At 36.6% G+C, this 27081-nt stretch overlaps 1 protein-coding gene and 1 pseudogene across 4 annotated transcripts in view; both read right to left on the bottom strand.

The window, feature by feature from the left end:
* The window catches only part of TBC1D8B (TBC1 domain family member 8B), an 83109-nt gene that overhangs the window by 8301 nt on the left and 47727 nt on the right, over nucleotides 1-27081 (bottom strand). For 2 of the 4 annotated variants that reach the window (XM_033849413.2, XM_019949560.3), the window contains exons 8-18: nucleotides 26030-26179; nucleotides 25350-25500; nucleotides 24652-24866; nucleotides 10102-10219; nucleotides 8876-9161; nucleotides 7797-7926; nucleotides 7160-7258; nucleotides 3279-3347; nucleotides 2860-3100; nucleotides 2013-2078; nucleotides 38-121 (exon numbers count right to left, since the gene is read on the bottom strand). In XM_033849413.2, coding sequence (XP_033705304.1) covers nucleotides 38-121; nucleotides 2013-2078; nucleotides 2860-3100; nucleotides 3279-3347; nucleotides 7160-7258; nucleotides 7797-7926; nucleotides 8876-9161; nucleotides 10102-10219; nucleotides 24652-24866; nucleotides 25350-25500; nucleotides 26030-26179 — 1609 coding nt within the window. The other 2 variants (XM_073799343.1, XM_019949561.3) reach the window with 2 other exon arrangements.
* On the bottom strand, nucleotides 10226-15290 carry LOC141277622 (cytochrome c-like; annotated as a pseudogene).

Below are 27081 nucleotides of genomic sequence, written 5' to 3' on the forward strand. Positions count from 1 at the left end.
AAGTCCCAAAACAGATAAATTTAAAACAGATATTTACCATGGAGCTGACTGAAATAAAGTAATTCTTCCTTGGAAAGTTCATCTCCCTTTGAAGGGTCCTTATACTTCACTTCAGTATAAGCTGAAAACAGATAACCCAAATCACATTTATAACAATGAGGGACAGAAACGAGTCCTATAATAGATCAATTAAATCTGGGGGCAGAGAATCAAACAAAGGGTCCCTGTCAAAAAAAGACATACGTGAAGAAATGTGGAAGTAGTATTACTCTACCGTATAGCAAATAACAAGAAGTACTTGATCACTTTGAGTTCTATTATTTTTCCAAATTTCTTGCTTTTTAATAGTTTTCCAAGAGCCACTACAAGTTGAAATTTAAAAATATGGGTTAATTGGATATACTCCAATATAAAATAAAAAGTTTTAAAAAATGTTTAAAAAATCTGGCACTTGGGAATCTCTGAAAACGTGACCTCAGTCATTTAAAAACGTCTTTAATAAGAAGGAAAACACGAAGTTGAGTGCTCTAACAGATACACAGTGTTTTTTCTATTTTTGATCCTTCTATTGAAAGCGTACTCATTCCATGGCAATATTAGACATTCTAATTTGACTTGACAATGTAAAGTCCTTCATAGTTATTATTTGGTTTGTCTTTTGTTCTAAATGCTGTGATTGTGACTTGAGTTTGTGAAGGGTTAAAGATGGCTTTTAGATTTCTGGTCTGGTAAAGAATGGTTCCCAGCTATCCTGGGAAGGCTCTAAAAGATCTTAGGTGTAGCTTTAGACAAATTATGAGGTACTTTTTTGTGTGTGTGTGTGAATCACCCTATCTAAGCTAAAAGGTACTTTTGCAATGTTCCTTTAAAGTCTAAGACTGGTTTCCCAATTATGGATCAGGCCTGGAAAAGGCTGCCTCTTAAGGTCAGAGGGAAATACTTAAGTAAAGTGGAATGATGTGGTAACATTAAGGCAGTATGGTAGAATAGAAAGAAACCTGTGCTTTGGAGTCAGACTTCAGTTTGAATCTCAGCTAACCAATTTATTAGCTATGTGATCTTCAGCAAATTTAATCTTTCCCTTAGTTTCCGTATCATCAAAATTGGAAGGATAATACCACCTTTCAAGGATATCATGAGAACTAAATAAAAGACTGCACGTAAAGCAAACACCTCGACAGAGCAAGTGCTCAATAAATGGTAGCTTTTATTTTGCTTCCTTTTTTTAAAAAAAAATATTTATTTTTAGCTGCATTGGGTCTTCGTTGCTGTGCACGGGCTTTCTCTAGTTGTGGTGAGCGGGGGCTACTCTTCGTTGCGGTGTGTGGGCTTCTCATTGCGGTGGCTTCTCTTGTTGCAGAGCACGGGCTCTAGAGCACAGGGTCAGTAGCTGTGGCACGCGGGCTCAGTAGTTGTGGCTCACGGGCTCTAGAACGCAGGCTCAGTAGTTGTGGCACATGGGCTTAGTTGCTCCACGGCATGTGGGATCTTCCTGGACCAGGGCTCAAACCCGTGTCCCCTGCATTGGCGGGAGGATTCTTAACCACTGTGCCACCAGGGAAGCCCTATTTTGCTTCCTTTTCCAAATGTTTAATATCCCTGTTGCCTGGTCTCATTTTTCTGAATAATTTGTAGTATTTCACAAGTTTAGCAGTTTGTCTAAAGTTAAATTCAACTCTCTAATAACAACAACAACAATAAAAATTCAACATTATGACAATATTCAAATGCTAGATAGTTCCTACACACAAACTACTTATCATTAAATTGATTGAACACTAACAGGAAGGAAACTTGTGAACCCATCTGTTGCACAGAAACTCTTCCATAGATGTCAGTGTAACTATATATCAGCAAAAATATTGCTAATATGATCCATGGGCCACAATGAAGCAATGACCTTATATCATATGGAAAATTACGTTATTTGTTAAAATGGAATGATATCTGTAATTATACTTGTTAAAATGGAGTCAACTCCTATATATCACTAACAACTGTTAAATTCTTACCTGGAGGAATATGCAGCTTAAAAAGCACCTTAAGCTTCTCAGTAAAACTTCCATTGTACATTATGTCTGTTCAATAAAATTAAATTGCAAATAATCACAGCCAAAGAACATTCAATCAATTCCAGCAACACAGATTAATTAAGACACAGATACTAGCCAGGAATTAGGATTCAGAAACCTTCTGTTACTTAAACTAACTGTTAAACAACTACCCAGTAGGCCAGATTCTCTCCTTGAAGTATATAAGCAAAATACCCTTTATCAGAGGGATAAATAAAATGCTCTTCTGCTGAACTCTTTCCCCCAATCCCAATCTAAAATTTACTTTTTCTTTTGAATGAGGCCTTATGCTTCATCTGAGGAGAGAACTCCTCTTCAAGGGGCAATCCCTGATAAGAAAGCATGCTAGGTTGTCTGGAAAAGCAAAGGAATGATATAACCAGTGGACTATCTACAGGCACAAACTGTTCATTGAATATTTCTCTACCCCTTTTCTAGGCTATGTGGTTGGATTTTTACTGAGGGAGAATGTTCTCCTGAAGAATCCATGTGCCTGAAGGTGGGAAAATCAGGACATTCTCTTCCTTCATTAAATCATCCACATCTAACAGCTTGTTTTTCTGGGAGGGTTGGGGCAAAATGAGATGAATATATTTAGACTTAGCAAAAAACAAAGAAAATGGTCCAGTTATTGCTAAAGTTGGAGACAATGTAAATCTGATAAAAAAAATCTGATATCAGGCTGATAAAATCTGACTAAATTGGCAATGATAGGCAGTACTAAGTATTTCTAGGGGTACCTTTATTTTTTTGCTTTAAAAAAGAAGATTATTGGACATCATCCTACCAATTGCAGAGGAGAATTCTTTGAAGTTTATAAGGCAGTCGGAGTTTTCATCCAACAATCTGAATGTCCATAAAGCTAGTGAGTCTCTGTTTGCAGAATGAGCCCAGGGACTCAACAAGTGATACAACACTCTGAACTGCTGGCAGTCAATCTGATACTGTTCCAAATATGGCAGACTAGGATCATGGTGCTTCAATACTGGAGAACTCAAACACCAATAGTAAGAAAAAAACAACTCTCTCTATTTAAGAAATGGGGAAAAAAAAAAAAAGCAAAGTCATTATATCAGAAAAAGTAACTTTATAAGATTTTTTTCTTTTAAACATGTCTACTAAAGTAATTAAAGATAAAATAGTTGAACAGTTGTGGTAAAATTCTGCTAAGAATATTATTTTTCATTTAAAGAAGGAAAACAGTACCTTAAAGATGACATAAAGTTCATCCAATTCATGAAGGCTCAATTTCACATCTTGTGATACAACACGCAACTTTAAAAGGATTAAAAGCAATTTAGAATTTAACACTTCAGCATAGAAATTCTCTTTGAATCAATTTAGAAATCTCCCTCTGCCAGAATAAAATATATTTTTTTAACTTTTTAAAGGAATAACAAAGTAAATGTACATATTTTCCCTTTTAAAAAGTTGTACAGAGACTATAGCTCAATTCTATTCTGATATGTAATTTGACCTTCATCTCTTCATATCCAGAGATAACTGCCAAAGGACAGCCACTTAATGTCTATAAATATAAGCAACAATATTCTATAGTTTTTTTCCATATATTCCTGTCTTGCTATATAAGCAATCTGTCAAGTCACCATATGGGGTTGTCATTAAACACTTCAAAGTCACTGGGAGATGTACATTCCCTCTCTGTGCCAAAAAACGTAATCTATCCCAGAGCATAGAAAAATATGATTTGTTCCAAAATCCATTCTATGACGTGAGCACAATTCTAATATGAAAACTAAAGTTAGCACACACACACTGTAAGCCAATGTCACTTTAACACAGATATAAAGAACCAAGCTAAACTATTTAGGAAAATTATCAAAGCAGAATATTAAAAGAATAATACAACACGAACAAATAGGACTCATTTCAAGAATCCAACAGAAGTCTAACATTAGGAATTCTTTAATGTACTTTACTACATTAATAAATATAACCTCAAGATATGGAAAAGTTATTTGATCAAAGTTAACATTCAATATAGATTTTTTTTTAAATGTCCCAAATCCCTTAACCTAGAAACTGAATGAAACTCCTTAATTTGCTAAAAGGCATCCTTCAAAAATCAACAGCAAATATCATACTTAATAATAAAATACCAGAGGCACTTCTATTAAATTCCAGAATGAGACAAGGAAGGCTACTTCCACTGCTATTATTTAATACTTCTCTGAAGGTCCTACCCACTACAATAACACCAAAAAACTGAAAACAGGTATATATATTAGGAAGCGCCAAAACTCTAAGACTAGAAATGATATGCTTGTCTATTCAGAAATTCAACTGAAAAAAATTAGAATTAATGAGAGTCAGTAACACAGCCACTTAAAAAAGCAACATGTGCAAATCAATGGCTTTTACATATACTATAATAAACAAATTAGAAAATGTAAAGAAAAAAGATCTCATTCATATTAGTAACAAAACCATAAAATATATAGGAGTAGACAAACCCAACAAGAAATGTGTAAGATCTATATGATGAAAACAATAAATGCTTACTAAAGGACATTTAAAAAGACATCATTAAAATGGATATTAAAAGGGAATATTAAAAGCCTTACCAGATTTCAAAATGGACTATAAAGCCACAATAATTAAAACAGTGTGGGGCTTCCCTGGTGGCACAGTGGTTAAGAATCCACCTGCTAAGGCAGGGGACATGGGTTTGAGCCCTGGTCTGGGAAGATCCCACATGCCACAGAGCAACTAAGCCCGTGCGCCACAACTACTGAGCCTGCGTGACACAACTACTGAAGCCCACGTGCCTAGAGCCTGTGCTCCGCAACAAGAGAAGCCACCGCAATGAGAAGCCCACCCACCACAAGGAAGAGTAGCCCCCACTCACCGAAACTAGAGAAAGCCCGCATGCAACAACAAAGAGCCAACGCAGCCAAAAATAAATAAATAAATAAAATAAATTAAAAAAAAAAAGAAACAGTTACAGAAAAAAAAGAAACTACAGAAATAAACCCATATTAGCATATGAAAAAGGCAGAGTAGAGTACAGTAACAATGGAGGATTCAATAAATGGTATTCAAATAATGGGCTATTTCAGTTGGAAAAAAATACCATTAGAGTCCTATATCACACTATAAACAAAATATATACTTTACGTGTATTCAAGATCTAAATGTTAAAAAAAAACACAGGGCTTCCCTGGTGGCACAGTGGTTAGGAATCTGCCTGCCAATGCGGGGGACACAGGTTCAAGCCCCGGTCTGGGAAGATCCCACATGCCGCAGAGCAACTAAGCCCATGCGCCACAACTACTGAGCCTGCGCCCTAAAGCCCGCAAGCCACAACTACTGAAGCCCGTGTGCCTAGAGCCCGTGCTCCACAACAAGAGAAGCCACTGCAGTGAGAAGCCCACGCACTGCAACGAAGAGTAGCCCCTGCTCGAAGCAACTAGAGAAAGCCCGCGCGCAGCAACAAACACCCAACACAGCCAAAAATAAGTAAATAAATTAATTTTTAAAAAAACAAAGCAATACCAGTACTATAAGCCAATATGAGAAAGTATGTTTATAAATTATATAATTTTATATGGGGAAGGTCTTGCTAAGTTTGACATGAAACACACACAATATGTAAAAAAAGAAGAGATTTGACTACATAAAATTTTGAAAGTTATATACTCTGAAATACATCATAATACATCATAAAAATTAAAGAAACAACAAGATTGGGGGAAATGTTAGCCACAAATATAATTGACAAAGAATTAATACCATTAATATTTTTAAAATGTGACGCTAGTGGGAGTGTGGGGAAAATGGCATTCTTACACACTGTTGGTGGGATTATAATTTGATACAAATCTTTTAGAGGATAATTTAGCAGGACCTGTCAATGTTTAAATACTCTTACAAATGTGTAAGATTAGATATACAGTTGACCCTTGAACAACTCGGGGGTTAAGGGTGCTGACCTTCCACACAGTCAAAAATCTGCATATACTTTACAGTTGGCCCTTCATATCCATGGTTCCACATCTGCAGATTCAACCAACCATGGATCTTGTAGTACTGTAGTACATGTTTATTGAAAACAATCCACATGTACGTGAACCTGTGCAGTTCAAACCCATGTTGTTTATATAAGGTATTACTTGCAAAAGCGAAAAAACATTAAAATGAAAGAGAGAGGGAGACCTACTAAATGGAGACCTACTATTCAGTGCATTAAGAGAAGCGAGGTATGCAATAATATGCAATGACCATGATATAGCTCTGAGTGAAAAAAGTTGCAGAACAAAGTAACTGGTATGATCTCATTTGAAAAGCTATATTGTCCCCTCCCCCCCACCACATACACATTTATGTCTATAGATATTTAGAAAAAAGATCTGGAAGGATACATGCCAAATCATTTTAATGTTAGTTACTCCTGGGGTAGGAAACTTCTACTTTTTTACATTTCTATAATGTTTGAATTATTCACAATGAGCATGTATTCAGAAATGTTAATTTTCCCAGATTTGTACCTCTGAGGACTTAACCTTTAAGCAAGTAGGTTTACAAAAACAATACATGATCATGATAAAAGCTCAAACAGCACAGAAGGATTCATACAGCAAAGTAAAACACTCTCTCTTCCAACCAGAAATCTATTAATTCCACTCACCAGAAGCAACCAATATTAACAGTTTCTAATGCAGTCATCCAAATACTAAAAAGGAGTACTTAAAACACACTGTTTATTCCTTTTTCACTTTATCTTGGGTATCCAAGGATAATAATACATATTAGCAGCCTAGAGTACTATGTAGGTCAGCTGTTCTTATTGATGAAGCACATCACAAATATGTTATGCTTAAATGCCTACATCATAGCATTCAATATTAAAGGTCACATAACACAAAACATGTTGGAAAACCAATGCTTCAACCAGAAGAAAATCACTTATTTCCTCTCAAAAAATTTACAGTAAGCTAAGCTGTGGCAAGAATCTAGCTCAAATGTATAGTTATTTTATTTTCTTAACATGAAATGATAATTTTTAAATGAAGTTCAGGAAAAAAATGTTACTCAAATTGGTTTTCCCCCATTGGGTGGATACTCACCACATTCTGCTTTGTTGTTTCCTCTAGGGTCTGTATCACATACAACCTATTTCGACAGCGCATGCTGTATATATCTTCATAGCGAATACTCCCATATTTCTGCAAAAAATATGATTTCAGTGGATACTCATTCATAATAAATATCCACTTTTCTTACAATTGAATTTCATCAGATTCAATTCTCAGAGGCCTTGGTTCTATTCCTAGCTATTTTCCCAACTTCTTCAGTGATTATGCAAATTTTCACCGCCCACGTTTCAGTTTTTCTGTATATTCACAGGAGAGGATTCCATCTACTATGGGTCTAGACTAAGTACAAGAACACTGGTAAAATTCTTAGTCTCTAAGAAGAGAATATTTTTCACCTTTTTATGCAGCGATAGATATTTAAAAGTGGTCATTATTTGTAAAACTATGTGAATAGTTTCATTTAATGAAAAGCAAACTGAAGCAGAGGAAGCTATATAACGTAGGAACAGTTCATAGAACTCATTTTTAAAGTGAAATCAGATTTTACATTACTGCATCTTTACATGTATTATTATCTTACTCTTAATATACCACTAGAGATATAACTATAGTATCTATCATTTTAAATATGCTATGTAATTATATTTATGGTATAAGAAAAACTTACCTCATTTGACTCTCTAATCAAATCTGTAATATCCACTCTAATATGACTGCTTTTTTCATCACTTACATTTGAACCCTGCTGCACACTTGAAGGCAACGGGCTATCCTTATTAGTGACATTGTCAAAGAACCTATCCAAAAGTGACAGTAATACAAGAATCAGTAGAAGTAAAATACAGAGAAAATGACAGCTAATTTCTCCCTAGTTCGAGATTAATTTCTACCGAGAGGACAAGAGACAGTCTTATGAGGGAGGAGAATTTGAAGATGGTTGGGAATTAGGAGGACATGGGAGTGGGAAATGGGATGGTGATGAAATGACTTCAGAGGTGGGGAGGAGAGCATGGGGAAGCAGATAGGCTCAGAGAGTTCTCAGAAAATACCACATGGCCCAGTAAGGGTGGAATATACGGTATGTAGAGGCATGTGAGGAGAAATAATTTAAGAAAGATACATTGAGGCCTTAACATTGAGAGTTCTAAATACCAGAGTGAGGTGTTTATACTTTATTCTTTATAAATAAATGGGATTTGATGCACCATTACAAGTTACCCAAATATTCATATATTCATTCATTTAACATATACTGTGTATACACAAACACACACACATATCCCACACATGTGTTTCAATACAAAATAGAATTCACAGAAAAGGCACAAGGAAAATAAAGCTCAGCTTACCTGATTGAAACCACTTGAAAACCAGAACAATTTCCCCCCACTGGACATTTAATATTATCAACCACCTCCCCCACCTCAAATTACTCTAACACACTTTATAGCTCGAAATGGGACTATGAAAGTCCCAGCATACCGAATCAACCATATTAGATGTTAGTGTAAATGTATATATAACCTAGTGGTTTACTTCAAAGTGACTGACTTACTTTTGTTATATTCTATTTAGAAACAGAGGAGTGGACTTTAGGCCTAGCGTTTTCATTCAACCAGCTTTGTGACTTTGGGCAAATTATTTAAAGTTTCTAGGGCTCAGTTTCCTCATCTATAAAATAAGGGGTTTGAACAACGTAAGCTCTAAGGGGCTCTCCAGATTTAAATGTTATGATTCTCACAGTACCTGTTTAAAGCTGTCACAGCTTCAGCATCATCTTTACATGCCAGAAGTTTGTCTAAATTATAGTCAAGTATTGCCAATCCCAGTTGTAAAATGGCCTTTATTCCATCATAGAAGAAACAGTCCACCACATTCACTGCACTTTCAATAGGTAGCACACTAATAAAAAGTGTGAGGAACCATGAGAGAGAAACTGAGGAAAAGAATGTCATATCAGTCATATGTTCAGTCAGCTGGGGAAGGTGATCTCTGATAAGTTCTTCAAAGACTGCCTGATCCACCAAGGCACCTGGAGAACATAAAAAGAAATTTTAAAATGAACACCTTTCAAAAGGACTTGTTTCCAATACCTTCCCACTTCTATTAGTAGGCTGATATTATCTCATTTCCTTCCTTAAATTATGAACTTCTTCAGTGCCTTTTCTATATTTCATGCATCTCTTTATCTGCTAGCAGTATCATGCATCAAGAAGCACTTGAGAAACTCAATTCATATTCATTGGAACAGTTATTTATGGAATCTTTATTATGTGCAGAAACCTGTAATAGGTACTATAAGAGATACATCAATTAATTAAATGGTCTCATCTTCAAAGCGTTTAATCTCTAATAGAACTTGCAATAAATAGACAAATAATTATAACACAAGACAATACAGTCAACGACCTAGCCATGACACCGAAGGCTTATGAGGGTACAAAGGAGACCACCTATGGTTTTAAGGTAGGGGATCATGGATCTACAAATATTTGATGACTGAAGAAAATATTATATAAGTAACAAACTAAGAACTTGATCCTTCTTTCAAAGCTTGAATATATCTATACAATTCATAAAAATGTGGAGATTTTAAGCTGATTAAAATCTCTCTCACATAAAGAGACTATTAAAATTTTTCCAGTAGCTCCAGATGCTTCAGATTACCACTGTTTTAGCAATACAGAGATAGTAAACTTAAAACTTCTATTTTATATGGAAACAGACCAGGCACTTTATTTTTAAAAAGCAACGTATTAAATAATACGTTTTTCCAATCATATGTTCAGTGCAAAAAGCTCTTCTCTTGAGCATGTCAGTGAATGTGACATTTGATATTGCTTGCATTTTGTATATTTTGCAACTTAATTATCAGTTCTTCCATTTGATAGGTAACTGGATAGACAAGAGGCCTATAAAATGTTTAGAAAAGAAATATGTGTTCGTATATGTATATGTGTTTTGTTTTTTACCAATGATTCGACGATTAAAATAATCAGGTAACATTCGTTCACATACAGCAACCAGAAGCCAAAAAGCTTCTTCCTCTTTTGCATACAGAAGCAATACTGAAGTCAAAATGTTCATTGCCTAAAATTCATAGAAAAATAAAAAATAAATACTGTTGGGGTAATAATTACATTTCTTATTCAAACATAGTAATTTTCAGCAATAACAACAACTATGAGAGTAATCATAATGGAAACATGAGAACTCTGAGCCAGTCCAAAGCAAAACAAGGTGAAGTCATACTAACGTTTGCTAATCAGTTATTTTACACGGTACATTCAAGGAAAATGAAGCAATAATATCATGAACATAGCATACAATAAGTAAAACCTCTCTAAATTTAGACTAATTTCAATGAGTAAAAAATATTAATTATCGCCAAGTCTTAAAAAAAAACACTACATACTTTCAAGGACATACTAACATTGGAGAAACAAACTTCATCTGTATTTTCAACTACCTACAGGAGAACATCCCTTAGATGTCAATCATCCTCAGCTGTGTCTAAAACTACATCTTTCCTCTATTAAATAGGATTCTCTTCTTTGCTACCTTAATTTTGATCACGCTAGAAACCCTTTATCTGCCACATCCAATTTGTCTTCACATCCTAGAGTTTCTTCTTATAAAATGTTTTTTTATTTTTATTTTTATTTATTTATTTATTTGGCTGCACCACGCAGCATGCAGGATCTTAGTTCCCCGACCAGGGATTGAACCTGTGCCCCCTGCAGTGGGAGCACAGAGCCCTAACCACTGGACTGCCAGGGAATTCCTAAAATGACTTTTAGATTTTCTTTATCCTCTCCATTCCCACTACCACCCTAACTTTCTCCTTCTAATCTATCTTCCATACAAATGTCAGATCACTACATTTATATAACATTTGGCCATAGCCCTTATTATAAAGTTAATAAACCCATAATGTATAGAATCTGGGAAGAATGGAAAGGTGTGAAGAAAATTAAATCTCCTGTATCTTACCTACCTAGAGATCACCACCATTAACAAGTTGATGTACTTTTTTTGTGTTTGTATTTCCTTCCTTTTTCCCCTTCTAAAATTTAGACCAAACTGTATATTAAAGTTTGATTTTTCACTTAACATTATATTATACATTTTCAATGCCATTAAATAAGTCTTCTAAAACAGTATTTTTAATGACTGTAAAAAATCTATTAAGTTGAATATACTATAAATTATTTAGCTATTCTATTATTGAACATTTAGGTTGATTTCAACTCTTCACTATTATATATAACAATGCAATGAATATCTCTGTATATAAATCTTCATCCAAGTGGTTTACTATTTTCTCAGTAAAGATACATAGAAATTAAATTATTTGGTCAATGAATATTATTATTTTTGTGGTATGTGTGTAAGAAGTACTAAATATTCTCTATTTGATGCTATACATAAACCACACTAAAATGCCTTTCATTAAGTAAAAGGCAATATTTTAGATAGATAGAGAATTTTAATTAAATTGGCATAGTTAAGCCCAAAAAGAGAAAGTGGACATTGCCAGTGTATCTTCAGCCCTTGCCTTAACAGGCGAATGAACACAACTTGAAACACAGGTGAATCCTGCTGTTCTATGAGACAGTGAAAAGATCTTCTCAATATTTAAATATATTAATATAAACAGTTATATAAATCTAAATATAAAACCAATCTCCTATAGGGTTTGAGAAGGCATTCACTATATGCCTGAAAAGTTTAACATTTCTTATTCAAGTTTAATCATCTCTTTAGAAGGGGAAAAGAGTGATAGTACTTGTTGAACCGGAATCACTATCAAAAATCAAAAAGCTGACCATATTCTTTTTTTAAAAATAATCAACATGCCATTTAGGTGCATATATATATATTTTTTAACGGCAATTTATTTATTTATTTTTAAAATTTTATTTATTTATTTATTTTTGGCTGTGTTGCGTCTTCGTTGCTGCGTGCAGGCTTCTTCTGGTTGTGGTGAGCGGAAGCTACTCTTCATTACGGTGCACAAGTTTCTCATTGCGGTGGCTTCTCTTGCTGCGGAGCACGGGCTCTAGGCGCACGGGCTCAGTAGTTGTGGCTTGCGGGCTCTAGAGAGCAGGCTCAGTAGTTGTGGCGCATGGGCTTAGTTGCTCCGTGGCATGTGGGATCTTCCCGGATCAGGGCTCGAACCCGTGTCCCCTGCCTTGGCAGGCAGATTCTTAACCACTGTGCCTCCAGGGAAGTCCAAGCTGATCATATTCTTTTAGCCACAAACCAATCTTATTTAAATCAGGACAGAAATATTACCTCAGCCATTCATGATCTGAATTGCAGTGTATGAGATCAATTTAAATATGGTACACATAAAAAATCATGAGACATTTGTTTCGTAATAAATATGGCAGTGGCCAACTACTACTCATTAGTAGCTTTTTTGAGATAAGCTATCAAGTCTGCCCTTTCTCCCTTCTTCTTAAACCCAGTGAAGATCATTTTTGTTCCAGGGAAGTACTTCTTGGGATTCCCCAAATACTCCATCAGCATCTCCTCTCCCCAGGTGATGCCTTTGTTCTTGTTGGCATCTGTGTAAGAGAATCTGAAAGTCTGACCTGTCTTTCACCCAAACAGACCATGGAGATTTGGCCCAGTCTTGTGCTTGCCTCCCTTTTCCACAGTATGGCACTGGGCACACTTCTGAACAAAAATCTTCTTGCCCTTCTCAACATCACCCATTTTTAAATCGTTCTTTCTCCGTGCACAACTAAGAGGTTCCCCTGAATATTATTATTAAACGACTTGATATTACTGCCAAATTGTATTCCAGAAATTGACTGTACCAATTTGTTTTTCTGACCTATAGCATTTGAATGTTTACTTCCCTGCTCCTTTGCCAATACTAAGAATTGTAATAATTAAAATTGCTTTTGCTGATTTGATAGTGAAAATGGTATCTCATGGTTTGAATTTGAGTTTCTTTGATATTGAACTTCCTTTTCTAAACTTTATTATCAATCTGTATTTTTTTCTGTGATTCATCTTTTCATGTCCATTGTTCTTTTTTTTTTTTTTTTTTGCGGTACGCGGGCCTCTCACTGTTGTGGCCTCTCCTGTTGCGGAGCACAGGCTCCGGACGCACAGGCTCAGCAGCCATGGCTGACGGGCCCAGCCGCTCCGCGGCATGTGGGATCCCCGCAGACCGGGGCATGAACCCGCATCCCCTGCATCGGCAGGTGGACTCTCAACCACTGCGCCACCAGGGAAGCCCCCATTATTCATTTTTATAATTCAACACTTTTCTTATAGGTTTTTATATTAAGTATGTCAATCCTTTGTCAGATCTGGTACAATATTTGACTTCAAGTTCAGTTTTTACTCCATCACTTTCCTGTTCAAGAAGCCATAATGGGAGGAGCATCAGTGAAAATGGCAGAGTAAGGCTTTCCGAAAATGCTTTCCTCTATAAAAGCAACAAGAACACTAGCAAAAATCATCAAAATCAATTTTTCAGAGCTCTGAAAATGCACCAAAAGCTTACAGCAATTCAGGAAGCCTTTACTTAATGAAATGGTTGAATCTCAGTAAAAACAGTGAGCTCTGTGGCATTTTAAATCGTCCAAGTCCCATTCCTCCTCAGCTTTACAAAAGCCTGAAAAACCAACACTCAGCAATCATGGTGAAAAGCAGCACCTAGCAGCCATGGGAGGAAACAGAATGGGGCTGGAGCGCCTTCACAGTCCCATTCCCAGAGATCTGTCATTATTTGACCCGTCTGGTCATTCCCTGGAAAACCGCACTCATAAGGCTGTCTTTATTTGACCTGACACAGAGCTCACCCAAGGCAAACAGCCTTTCCTTGAAAAAATGTTCCTTGAAAAAATCAGAAGCAGTTGTTGAACATGCATCTGCCTGAGGCAGTGGATAACAACTGGGCCAAACAATAGGCTAATAAAGGGTTAAAATAAAAAGCTGGGGAATGGGATATCCAAAAGGGGCTTTGGAACGCTCTAACTTATTCCTGGGAATCTAGAAGGCAAAGTGCATGATATGGCTTCATGCCTGCCCAGAGCTGTATGCATGCTCATGATAGAACAGAAAAAGCCCTAAGCTCTTACCTCTGGCTAATCTTGAGGCTCTGCACAAACAGGAAGTGATAGAGAATAGAAAAAAAATAAGGAAAACTCAACAAAACCAAAAGTTGGTTCTTTGAAAAGATTAAAAAACCTGAAACACATGTAGGTAGTCTAACCAAAAAGATAAAAAACAGAAAGATACAGAGAGACAGAGAGAGAGAAAGAGAGAGAGACTCAAATTAAAATCAGGAAATAGAGAACATTACTACCAACCTTAACAAAAATAAAAAGGATTATAAGGGAATACAATGAACAACTATATGCTAACAAATTAGACAACCTAGATAAAATGGACAATTTCCTAGAAAAACCACCAAGACCAACTCAAGAAGAAACAGAAAAATCTGAACAGACTTATTATAAGTAAAGAGACTGAATTAATAATGAAAAAACTTCCTTCAAAGAAAACTCTAGAAACAGATGGCTTCACTGGCCAATTCTACCACAATTTAAAGAAGTATTAACACCAATCCTTCATTAACTCTTCAAAAAATAGGCAGGGAAGAAACACTACCTAGCTCATTCTTTGACACCCTGACACTAAAACCAGACAAAGACATCAAAAGAAAACTATTATCAATACATTTTATGAATATAAATGCAAAAATCCCAAACAAAATACTAGAAAACTGAACTAACATATAAAAAGGATTACACATCATGACCCAGTAAGATTTATCCCGGGGATACAAGAGTGGTAAAACATGAAAGTCCACAAGGGGAGGACCTTCAAGATGGCGGAGGAGTAGGACGTGGAGATCACCTTCCTCCTTACAAATACATCAAAAATACATCTACATGTGGAACAACTCCTACAGAACACCTACTGAATGCTGGCAGAAGACCTCAGACTTCCCAAAAGGCAAGAAACTCCCCACAAACCTGGGTAGGGCAAAAGAAAAAAACAGAGACAAAAGAATAGGGATGGGGCTTGCCTGGTGGCGCAGTGGTTGAGAGTCCGCCTGCCGATGCAGGGGACACGGGTTCATGCCCCAGTCCGGGAAGATCCCACATGCCGCGGAGCGGATAGGCCCGTGAGCCATGGCTGCTAGGCCTGCACGTCCAGAGCCTGTGCTCCACAACGGGAGAGGCCACATCAGTGAGAGGCCCGCGTACAGCAAAAGCAAAAAAAAAAAAAAAAAAAACCACTTAAAGCTGGTTCTTTGAGAAGATAAACAAAATTGATAAACCATTAGCCAGAGTCATCAAGAAAAAAGGGAAAACACTCAAATCAACAGAAATAGAAATGAAAAAGGAGAAGTAACAACTGACCCTGCAGAAATACAGAGGATCATGAGAGATTACTACAAGCAACTATATGCCAATAAAGTGGACAACCTGGAAGAAATGGACAAATTCTTAGAAAAGCACAACCTTCCGAGACTGAACCAGGAAGAAATAGAAAACATAAACAGACCAATCACAAGCACTGAAATTGAAACTGTGATTAAAACTCTTCCAACAAACAAAAGCCCAGGACCAGATGGCTTCACAGGCGAATTCTATCAAACATTTACAGAAGAGCTAACACCTATCTTTCTCAAACTCTTCCAAAATATAGCAGAGGGAGGAACACTGCCAAACTCATTCTATGAGGCCACCATCACCCTGATACCAAAACCAGACAAAGATGTCAAGAAAAAAGAAAACTACAGGCCAATATCACTGATGAATATTGATGCAAAAATCCTCAACAAAATACTAGTAAACAGAATCCAACGGAACACTAAAAGGATCATACACCATGAGCAAGTGGGGTTTATCCCAGGAATGCAAGGATTCTTCAATATATGCAAATCAATCAATGTGATACATCATATTAACAAACTGAAGGATAAAAACCATATGATCATCTCAATAGATGCAGAAAAAGCTTTTGACAAAATTCAACACCCATTTATGATAAAAACCCTCCAGAAAGTAGGCATAGAGGGAACTTACCTCAACATAATAAAGGCCATATATGACAAACCCACAGCCAACATCATTCTCAATGGTGAAAAAGTGAAATCATTTCCACTAAGATCAGGAAAAAGACGAGGCTTCCCACTCTCACCACTGTTATTCAAAATAGTTTTGGAAGTTTTAGCCACAGAAATCAGAGAAGAAGAATAAAAGGAATCCAAATCAGAAAAGAAGTAAAACTGTCACTGTTTGCAGATGACATGATACTATACATAGTGAATCCTAAAGATGCCACCAGAAAACTACTAGAGCTAATCAATGAATTTGGTAAAGTTGCGGGATACAAAATTAATGCACAGAAATCTCTCGCATTCCTCCTATACACTAACAACGAAAGACCAGAAAGAGAAATTAAGGAAACACTCCCATTCACCATTGCAACAAAAAGAAAAAAATACCTAGGAAGAAACCTACCTAAGGAGACAAAAGACCTATATGCAGAAAACTATAAGACACTGATGAAAGAAATTAAAGATGACACAAACAGATAGAGAGATATACCATGTTCCTGGATTGGAATAATCAATATGGTGAAAATGACTATACTACCCAAAGCAATCTACAGATTCAATGCAATCTCTATCAAACCACCAACGGCACTTTTCACAGAACTGGAAAAACAATTTCACAATTTGTATGGAAACACAAAAGACCCCAACTAGCCAAAGCAATCTTGAGAACGAAAAACGGAGCTGGAGGAATCAGGCTCCTTGACTGCAGACTATACTACAAAGCTACAGTAATCAAGACAGTATGGTACTGGCACAAAAATAGAAATATATATCAATGGAACAGGATAGAAAGCACAGAGATAAACCCCCACACATATGGTCACCTTGTCTTTGATAAAGGAGACAAGAATGTACAATGGAGAAAAGACAGTCTCTTCAATAAGTGGTGCTGGGAAAACTGGACAGCTACATATAAAAGAATGAAATTAGAACATTCCCTAAAACCATACACAAGAAGAAAAATAAACTCAAAATAGATTAAAGACCTAAATGTAAGGCCAAACACTATAAAACTTAGAGGAAAACATAGGCAGAACATTCTATGACATAAATCACAGCAAGATCCTTTTTGACCCACCTCCTAGAGAAATAAAAACAAAAATAAACAAATGGGACCTAATGAAACTTAAAAGCTTTTGCACAGCAAAGGAAACCATAAACAAGATGAAAAGACAACCCTCAGAATGGGAGAAAATATTTGCAAACGAAGCAACTGAGAAGGATTAATGTCCAAAATATACAAGCAGCTCATGCAGCTCAATATCAAAAAAACAAACAACCCAATCCAATAATGGGCAGAAGACCTAAATAGACATTTCTCATAAGAAGATATACAGATTGCCAACAAACAGATGAAAGGATGCTCAACATCACTAATCATTAGAGAAATGCAAATCAAAACTACAATGAGGTATCACCTCACACCAGTCAGAGTGGTCACCATCAAAAAAATCCACAAACAATAAATGCTAGGGAGGGTGTGGTAAAAAGGGAACCCTCTCACACTGTTGGTGGGAATGTAAATTGATACAGCCACTATGGAGAACAGTATGGAGGTTCCTTAAAAAACTAAAAATAAAACTACCAAACAACCCAGCTATCTCACTACTGGGCATATACCCTGAGAAAACCATAATTCACAAAGTCATGTACCACAATGTTCACTTCAGCACTATTTACAATAACCAGGACATGGAAGCAACTTAAGTGTCCATCAACAGATGAATGGATAAAGAATATGTGGCACATATATACAAGGGAATATTACTCAGCCATAAAAAGAAACAAAATCGAGTTTTTTGTAGTGACGTGGATGGACCTAGAGTCTGTCATGCAGAGTGAAGCAAGGCAGAAAGATAAAAACAAATACTGTAGGCTAACACATATATATGGAATCTAAAGAAAAACAAAAAAAAAACAGTTCTGATGAACCTAGGGGCAGGACAGGAATAAAGACACCGATTTAGAGAACAGACTTGAGGACACAGTGAGGGGGAAGGGTAAGCTGGGACAAAGTGAGAGAGTAGCATTACATATATACACTACCAAATGTAAAATAGATAGCTAGTGGGAAGCAGCTGCATAGCACAGGGAGATCAGCTCGGTGCTTTGTGACCACCTAGAGGGGTGGGATAGAGATGCAATGGGGAGGGGATATGGGGATATACGTGTACATACAGCTGATTCACTTTGTTATATGGCAGAAACTAACACAACATTGTAAAGCAACTGTACTCCAATAAAGATGTTAGAAAAAAAAACCAAGACACAAAAAGGACAAATATTATATGATTCCACTTAAATTAGGTACCTGTAATAGGCAAATTCATAGAGATAATAGGTAGAGTAGAGATTAACAGGGCCTGGGAGAAGAGGAATGGGGAGTTGCTTTATGGGTAGAGAATTTTTGCTTGAGATGATGAAAAAGTTCTGGAAATAGCCAGTGGTGATAGCTACACAATGTTGTAAATGTACTTAATGCCACTGCATTTTTACTTATAAAGTGATTAAAATATGTATATTTTATCACAATTTTTTTAATATTAATAAGAGGCCTAAGAAAGAATATTTTTTTTGGACAAAGCAATTATTCTTGCAAGAAATTGTCCTAAGGAAAATACAAGGAGGTATGTAAAGATTTAGTCACAAGGATGTTTTGTTAAGAGTAGTTTTACAAAACAAAACGAGACAACATAAAACAAAAATAAAGAATACAATTTTCTTTTTTTGGCCACAACTGGTGGCTTGTAGGATCTTAGTTCTCCAACCAGGGATTGAACCCGGGCCCTCAGCAGTGAAAGTGTGGAGTCCTGACCACTGGACAACCAGGGAATTCACAAGAATACAATTTTAATGTCCCCAAACAAGCCATTGATGAAATATACTATGATGTATAACAGAGTGCCATAGAGAAATTTAGGAAAGAACTATGTTCTTTTTAAGAACACTTAATTACATGGAAAGACTAAGAGGAAATACTGAAAAATGTTAGTGGTGGTTATTTCTGGGTAGTGGGATTATAGATGATTTTTCTTTTCTTTTATGTAATTTTTATGTTCTAAATTTATTACAATAAATATGCACTTTTAATAAACTAAAAAAAAAAAGTCAGCAAAAGTAATACACAATGTAAAAAATTAAAAAACGGAAACCTCAATTAAAGAGTTGGGAGACCAGAAGGGGGCGCTCTTGTACCCTGCAACTACAGCAGAGACCAACAGGCAGAAAAAAGACTCTTCTTTCCTGGCAAGGCCAATGAAAAGTCATGGACTCTTAGTTTACTATAGCCCTTCCAACTTCCTTTTCTTCTCTATAAAAGTGTTCTCTCCCCTTGCCATTGGGGGACTTGCCCATGGCTCGCCACGGTTGTAGACCCCAAATTGCAATTCTCTGCTCATCCTGAATAAATCCATCTTTGCTGAAGAAATATCTGGTGGTCTATTTGTTTCAGGTCAACAATGATATTACTAAAATAAAGGGAAAAAATCACATGATTATCTCGATAGACACAGAAAAATTACTTAACAAAATCCACCACCCTTTCATGATAAAAACACTCAACAAACTAGCAATATAAGGGAACTTCCTCAACATGATAAAAAGAATCTATAAAACGCCCACAGTTAACCTCATACTTAATGATGAAAGACTGATTGCTTCCCCTTAAGGTAAATAACAAGACAAGAATATGCATTCTCACCACTTCTCTTCAACACTGTACTGAAGGTTATAGCCAGGTCAATCAGGCAATAAAAAGAAGAAAAAAAGGCATCCAGGTTGGAATGGAAGAAGTAAAAAATATCACTATTCAGATTCCATGATCTTGTATATAGAAAATTCTAAATAAGGAATCCACAAAAAAAATCTACTAGAACTAATAAGCTTAGCAAGATTGCAGGATACAAGATCAATATATACAAAAATCAATTGTATTTCTATACACTGGCATTGAGCAATCCAAAAATAAAATCAAGAAAACAATTCTGTTTACTGTAATGTCAAAAAGAATAAAAAACTCAGAAATAAAATTAACAAAGGAAGTAAAGTCTTGCACATAGGGAACTATGAAACAACCCTGAATGAAATTTTAAAAGAATTAAATAAATGGAAAAGAAAAACATCCTGTGTTCGTGTATTAGAAGATTTAATATTGTTAATATACAATATCCCCCAAGTTGATCTACAGATTCAATGCAATGACTAAGAAAATTCCAGCTGGATTTTTCTTCTTTATCCAGAAATTGACAACAGATCCTAAAATTCATATGGAAATGCAAGAGACCTAAAAAGCCAAAACAATTTTGGAAAAAAAAAGTTAAAGGACTCACAGTTCCCAATTTCAAAACTTACTACACAGCTGTAGTAAAAAAGACAGGGTGATACTGGCATGAGAACAGAAACATAAGTCAATAGAATAGAATTGTGAGTCAAGAAATAAACCCTAGGGCTTCCCTGGTGGTGCAGTGGTTGAGAGTCTGCCTGCTAATGCAGGGGACACGGGTTCGAGCCCTGGTCTGGGAGGATCCCACATGCCGCAGAGCAACTAGGCCCATGAGCCACAACTGCTGAGCCTGCACGTCTGGAGCCTGTGCTCCGCAACAAGAGAGGCCGCAACAGTGAGAGGCCCGCGCACCGCGATGAAGAGTGGCCACAACTAGAGAAAGCCCTCGCACAGAAACGAAGACCAACACAGCAAAAATTAATTAATTAATTAATAAACTCCTACCCCCAACATCTTCTAAAAAAAAAGAAAAGAAAAAGAAATAAACCCTAACATTTATAGTCAAGTGATTTTCAGCAAGGGTGCCAAGACAATTCAATGAGTCAAAGATTGCTTTTTTTTCAACAAATGGCACTGGGACAACTGGCTATCCACAAGTAAAAGAATGAAGCTGAACCTTTTCCATACACCACACACAAAAACTAAGACAAAATGGTCAAGAAACCTAAATTTAAGCATTAAAACTATAAAACCCTTAGAAGAAAACATAGGACTAAATCTTCTTGACCTTGGATTAGGCACTGGCTTCTTAGATATGACATCAAAAGCACACACAACAAACGAAAAACATACAAAAACAAATATTAAAACTTTTGTGCTTCAAAGAACACCATCAAGAAAGTGAAAAAACTGGGCTTCCCTGGTGGCGCAGTGGTTGACAGTCTGCCTGCCGATGCAGGGGACATGGGTTCGTGCCCCGGTCCGGGAAGATCCCACATGCCGCAGAGCGGCTAGGCCGGTGAGCCATGGCCACTGAGCCTGCGCGTCCAGAGCCTGTGCTCCGCAACGGGAGAGGCCACAGCAGTGAGAGGCCCGTGTACCACAAAAAAAAAGAAAGTAAAAAAACAATCCACAGAACAGGAGAAAAATTTTGCAAATACTATATCTGATAAAGGATTAGTATCCAAAATATATAAAGAACCATTACAACTCAACAGTAACAAGATAAATAATCCAATTTTTAAAATGGGCAAAGGATTTGAATAGACATTTCTCCTAAGAAGATATACAAATGGCCCATAAGCATGTTAGGGAAATGCAAATCAAAACCACAACGAGATACCACTTCACATTCACTAGGATGGCTATAATCAAAAAGAGAGATAATAACAAGTGTCACCGAGGATGTGGAGAAATTGGAACCATCACACACATTGCTGGTGGGAATGTAAAATGGTACGGTCTCTTTTTAAAATAGTTTGGCATTGCCCCAAAATGTTAAAGTTACATAAAGTTACCACATAACTCAGCAATTCCACTTCTAGCTAAATACCCAAAAGAATGAAAAAACACATCCACACAAAAAATTGTACACGAATATCCATGGCAACATTATTCACAATAGCAAAAATGTGGAAACAACCCAAAATGCCTACCAACTGTTAAACAAAATGTTGTATATCCATACCATGGACTATTATTCAGCCATAGCAAGGAATGAAGTATTGTACTAATACATGCTACAACATGGGTGGACCTTGAAAACAATATGCTAAATGAAATCAGGCAGACACAAAAGACCACATATTGTATCACTCCATTTAGATAAAATATCCATAACAGGCAAATCCATAGAAACAGAAAAGTAGATTAGTGATTGCCTAGGGTTGGGAGTAGGAAGAAATGGGGAGTAACTACTAATGGATGTGGGGCTTCCTTCTGGGGTGATGAAAGTGTTATGGAGGTTAAGACTGTGATGATGGTTGCATGGCTTTGTGAATATACTAAAAAACACTAATGGGTGAAGTTTCTGGTATGTGAATTCTATCTCTAGATAGATGAAAGGAAAAAGGAATGAAAAAAGGAAAGGAAGGAAGAAAAGAAGGAAGAAGATAGATCAGATAGATGGAAGGAAGGGAGGGAAGGATGGAAGAAGAAAAGATAAACAAAGCCAGTCAGCCAGCCATGAGTCAGTATGGCTCACCTGAGTTTTTGGTCAAAAGCAACAAAACCTGCTTATCATATTAAATTCAAACTTCTCCCAAGCTTGAAAGATTCACCATGATCTTGCCTCACACAAACTTATTTACTTCTTGATTCCAGCACGAACCTAGCCAGTCTGATCTCCATGGCAGGCTTATTTTCACCTGAATGGTATTGCTTATAGTGTTACCTAACTCTGAATAACTTTCCTCTGGCCCTCCATGTTTCTAATTTTGCTTTCATTTTTTAAAGTCAAAAATCAAGTGTTGCCTACTTTGAAGCTGCCTTTAAACTACCACATATAGATAACATTATAGGCTGAGTGTAAGCTCTTTAAGAAAAGAAGCATTATGCTTCTTTATTACCTTTCAGAGATCCTAAAACATGCTAAATACTGGTCATTCAGATGATCCACTCACTTAAATTGCTTTTCAAAAATACCTCTCTATTGATAAGTTTCAATGGATAGGTAGGACTGATATGTAATCATTATGGGTACTCAACCCCATCATAAATGAATGTGTGGCTGAGAGTGCTAGCTATCCACCATAACCCAATCTCCCCTTCTTCCATAGTATCTGGATGTACATGTGCTCCACCACGCTACATTTTGCAGACTTCTTTATGAATAGGTGTGGCCATGAGACCAAGATCCTCCAATAAAATGTGGGTGAAGTGATGTATGCAACTTCCAGGCCTGGCCAATATAATTTCTCATAATTGTTTCTCCATGCTCTCTCCCCTCTTCCTGTGAGTAGTAATGGCAATGAAAGAGCACCTTGGAAGCTATGTTTTGAAGATGACAGAGCCTGTTGTCAGCCTAAATCCCTGAATAATCACATGGAGGAGAGCTACCTACTGACTTGAATATTTGCTCTCCTCTGTTTATTCCTTTAAGTAAACTTCTATTGTGTTTGAGATTATTTGTGTTAGCAGTCTGGCATACCCTTTAGTGTCCTAAAGGATTTTTTTCAGTGATTCCCCCACTGCCTACAAAGTAACATTCAAACTCCTGACCTATCCCAATCTACCTTTTTGATTTTTTCCCTCAATTACCTCACTTCATTCACTCTACAATTCTACTAAACAGAACACGGTCCTACATATATTCCACATTTACCTCTGTGTTTGGTTACACTGATCCCTTCACCTACAAATGGTATTTCATTCCATCTCCATACATCTAAAATTCACCAATTTCAAGACCTAAAAATGCCACTTCTTCCATGCAGCCTTCTCTGTTCCTCCAACTTATCCGTATTATAAATCCTGGTGAGACTTAATATTTCTCTAATAAATTGTCTCATTTCTTTTTCTTTTGCCAATGAATATACTTTTTTGTTTGTTTTTGTTTTTAAATTTTTTATTTATTTTTGGCTGCATTGGGTCTTTGTTTCTGCACACGCGCTTTCTCTAGTTGCAGCAAGTGGAGGCTACTCTTGAGGTGCGCGGGCTTCTCACTGCAGTGGCTTCTCTTGTTGCGGAGTATGGGCTCTAGGTGCGTGGGCTTCAGTAGTTGTGGTGTGTGGGCTCAGCAGTTGCGGCGTGTGGGCTCTAGAGTGCAGGCTCAGTAGTTGTGGCACACAGGCTTAGCTGCTCCATGGCATGTGGGATCTTCCCAGACCAGGGATTGAACCAGTGTCCCCTGCACTAGCAGGTAGATTCACAACTACTACACCACCAGGGAAGTCCTTGAATATGTTTTAATACCTACCAGTCCATATATTTTTAAGGGCAGGATTATTATCTGATTCAGCTTTATATAGTCTTGAGCACCTAGCACAGTATCTTTTACAGAGCAGGAATTCAGTAAATATTTGTTAAATTAAAAGAAAAATGAATTAATGGAATATCAATTCTAAGTATTCCCACTATCATTCTTGCATTAATAATATCCACTATCAATCTCAGTCCAATCTCTGTCCTTATTAGTAGAGTTGGATTTGATGTGATTTTATCATTTGGAACACGATAACAGTTGAGCTCATAATGAAATCATACCTGGCAGTATCCAATTTTGGGATTCCTGAATGCATAAGCAGTGAGTACCCGCCTCAGAGCAGATATGCCAGTGTCACTCTGAAAGGCTGGATGCTCAGGCAGGGAGCGACGCAAATCACGTTCAATTTCTTCAGTAGCCAAGTTGCAGGTCCCTAAAGACTGCTCAACCACTTCAGCATAATAGCCAGGATTAGCAGCCATGTCATTAACAGCACCTGTACAGATGATCACATTAACATACAAAAGAAGAGGAACATAACAAAGCTACTACTTGCCTATATATATGAAGAACTGGATTACTTTTAAATTAAGCTTTATGCTCAAGTGTTATCTGAGTACAAACAAATAAAAGGAAAAGCTTCCCACTAGAATCTATAACATCAGGACAGGAATCTTATCCAAAAGAATAACATTTTCATGAACTGTCTTTTCCCTTTAACTTCCTTCTGACACTAGAGATTCCCACCCTGTCTCTTGCAGTTAGCTATTGCCTAATAAACTAATCTGCTCAGACAATGGATGTATGGATATATAGGTAAGTACACATAACTACCGTACTCTCTGTGACTAGTCTGAACTCATGATAAGACTTAGTCCTAGCCATCTTTGTAATTATTTTTATTTAGCTTAGTACATACAACTCCTAGAAGGGGCATAGATAATGTCTGTTAAATGAATAAAGTGAATAAATGTAATACCTGAAAAAAGCATCCAGAGCTCTCCTCTTAAGGTCTCTGGAATCCCTCTTACAACCAGATCTTGAGTCTTTTTGGTCCGAAACATGCTAACACCACGCCCACATTCTGTAAACAGGATGTTCCAGGACTGTTCCTTCATCTTTTCTTTCAACTATAACAAAAAAATCAAAGCAACTAAACATGGTGAGAAATTAACTTAATTTGAAATTAAGTTTCAAATAACTCAATAACTCTCTTCACCATGAAACAATACCTATGGAAAACAAGAACACAGAAAGTCAAAATCAGTATTCACAGATGGGCTAAACCCTGCACCACTGTCATCACAAAAATCTTTAAAATCCATGTGAGCATAACAGGTTTAATTTACTATTTTAGTTCTTCTCATATTAAAATGGTAAAACCATGACACCTAGGAGGTAAAGCTTTGAACCATCATTCTCACCAATCACCCCAATTAGGATTGACTGTTAGAAATCTATGCAAATAAAGCCCAAGGTTCAACTTTCATCTTAATTCTTGATAACAGTCCTATTTTGTAATGGAACCAAACATGTCACACAGTAGTACCTGCTAGAAAACCTCTTTAAGCCCAAAAAGAAGAGTTTTCAGTCTGATCTAAGATTTTTATTTTTGATCAACTGTTTCAATCTATAGATTTAAATATTTTGTTTTCCTACCATTTTGGAATTAAGAGTCTCCAAATTCTGAGGGTGAAATACTGTCATTAAGGCTTCAGTGTTCACAGTTTTGCTGCATTCTCTCTGACATATCAAAGATTGTACCTCAATATCATCAGATGGGTCTACAGACTCAGAACTAACAGGAACCTGAAAAAGAAAGAATATAATTGTCCCAAATGTGTGCCTAAAAGTTTCCACAAAAAGAAAAAGTACTAATGTTTTATCTGTCATTTACAAACCACAATTTATATACATAATAAATATTAAAGCAATGTCTCAGAAGAACATTGTTTTTCCACCAAAATTAGAGATGTCAACAAACTAATGTCCAGAACATCAAGCTCATGACCTTAATGAGTGAATTCCCCTACTTGGGCAATAAAATACAGGAAAAACATTTAAAAAAACAGGTCAGAACATTGGAAATTAACCAAAGGCACAGAATGAACTGAAAAGTATCGATTCAAAAAAAAACTAATGAACCTCAGTAAGAACACCAGTCTGTGAAGTTTTAACTTGAGGTTATTCCCATCCTCCCGCCCTTCCAAGCTCAGAGGTATGGTAGCCATGAAAGCCAGCATTATCACACCAATGGATCTTTTGAAACTTTATTAAAAGCCCCATCCCCAGAACACAGTCAATATTTTCACCAAACTAGCAGCTACCAGGAAAATCTCCATTCCTAGGGTGTTGTTATTTGATTTGACTCAGAGCTCAGCTCTATGTAAAAAGTCCTTTCCCCCGGGCATTCCAAGAAAACCATAGCAATCTTCTGATAATATCACAGCTGCCTAAGGCTGTGATTTCAATTTGGGGCAAACAAGAGCCTGGCTAAAAATTTAAAAGGAAGACCTTGAAAATCAGATGGCCATAGGGGAACTTTGAAAGGTTCCAACATATTCTTGGGGATCTGAAAGTATGCATGAGTATACAAGACTGTGAACCTACCCAGGAAAGAAATGGGACAGGAGAAGGCCCCAGTCATTCAACTCTGGAAATAAGAAATGAAAACTAAGGCTGATTTATAAACTTCCTAAAGTATGAAGTAT

Source organism: Tursiops truncatus, chromosome X, assembly GCF_011762595.2.
Source record: "Tursiops truncatus isolate mTurTru1 chromosome X, mTurTru1.mat.Y, whole genome shotgun sequence".
Lineage (NCBI taxonomy): Eukaryota > Metazoa > Chordata > Mammalia > Artiodactyla > Delphinidae > Tursiops > Tursiops truncatus.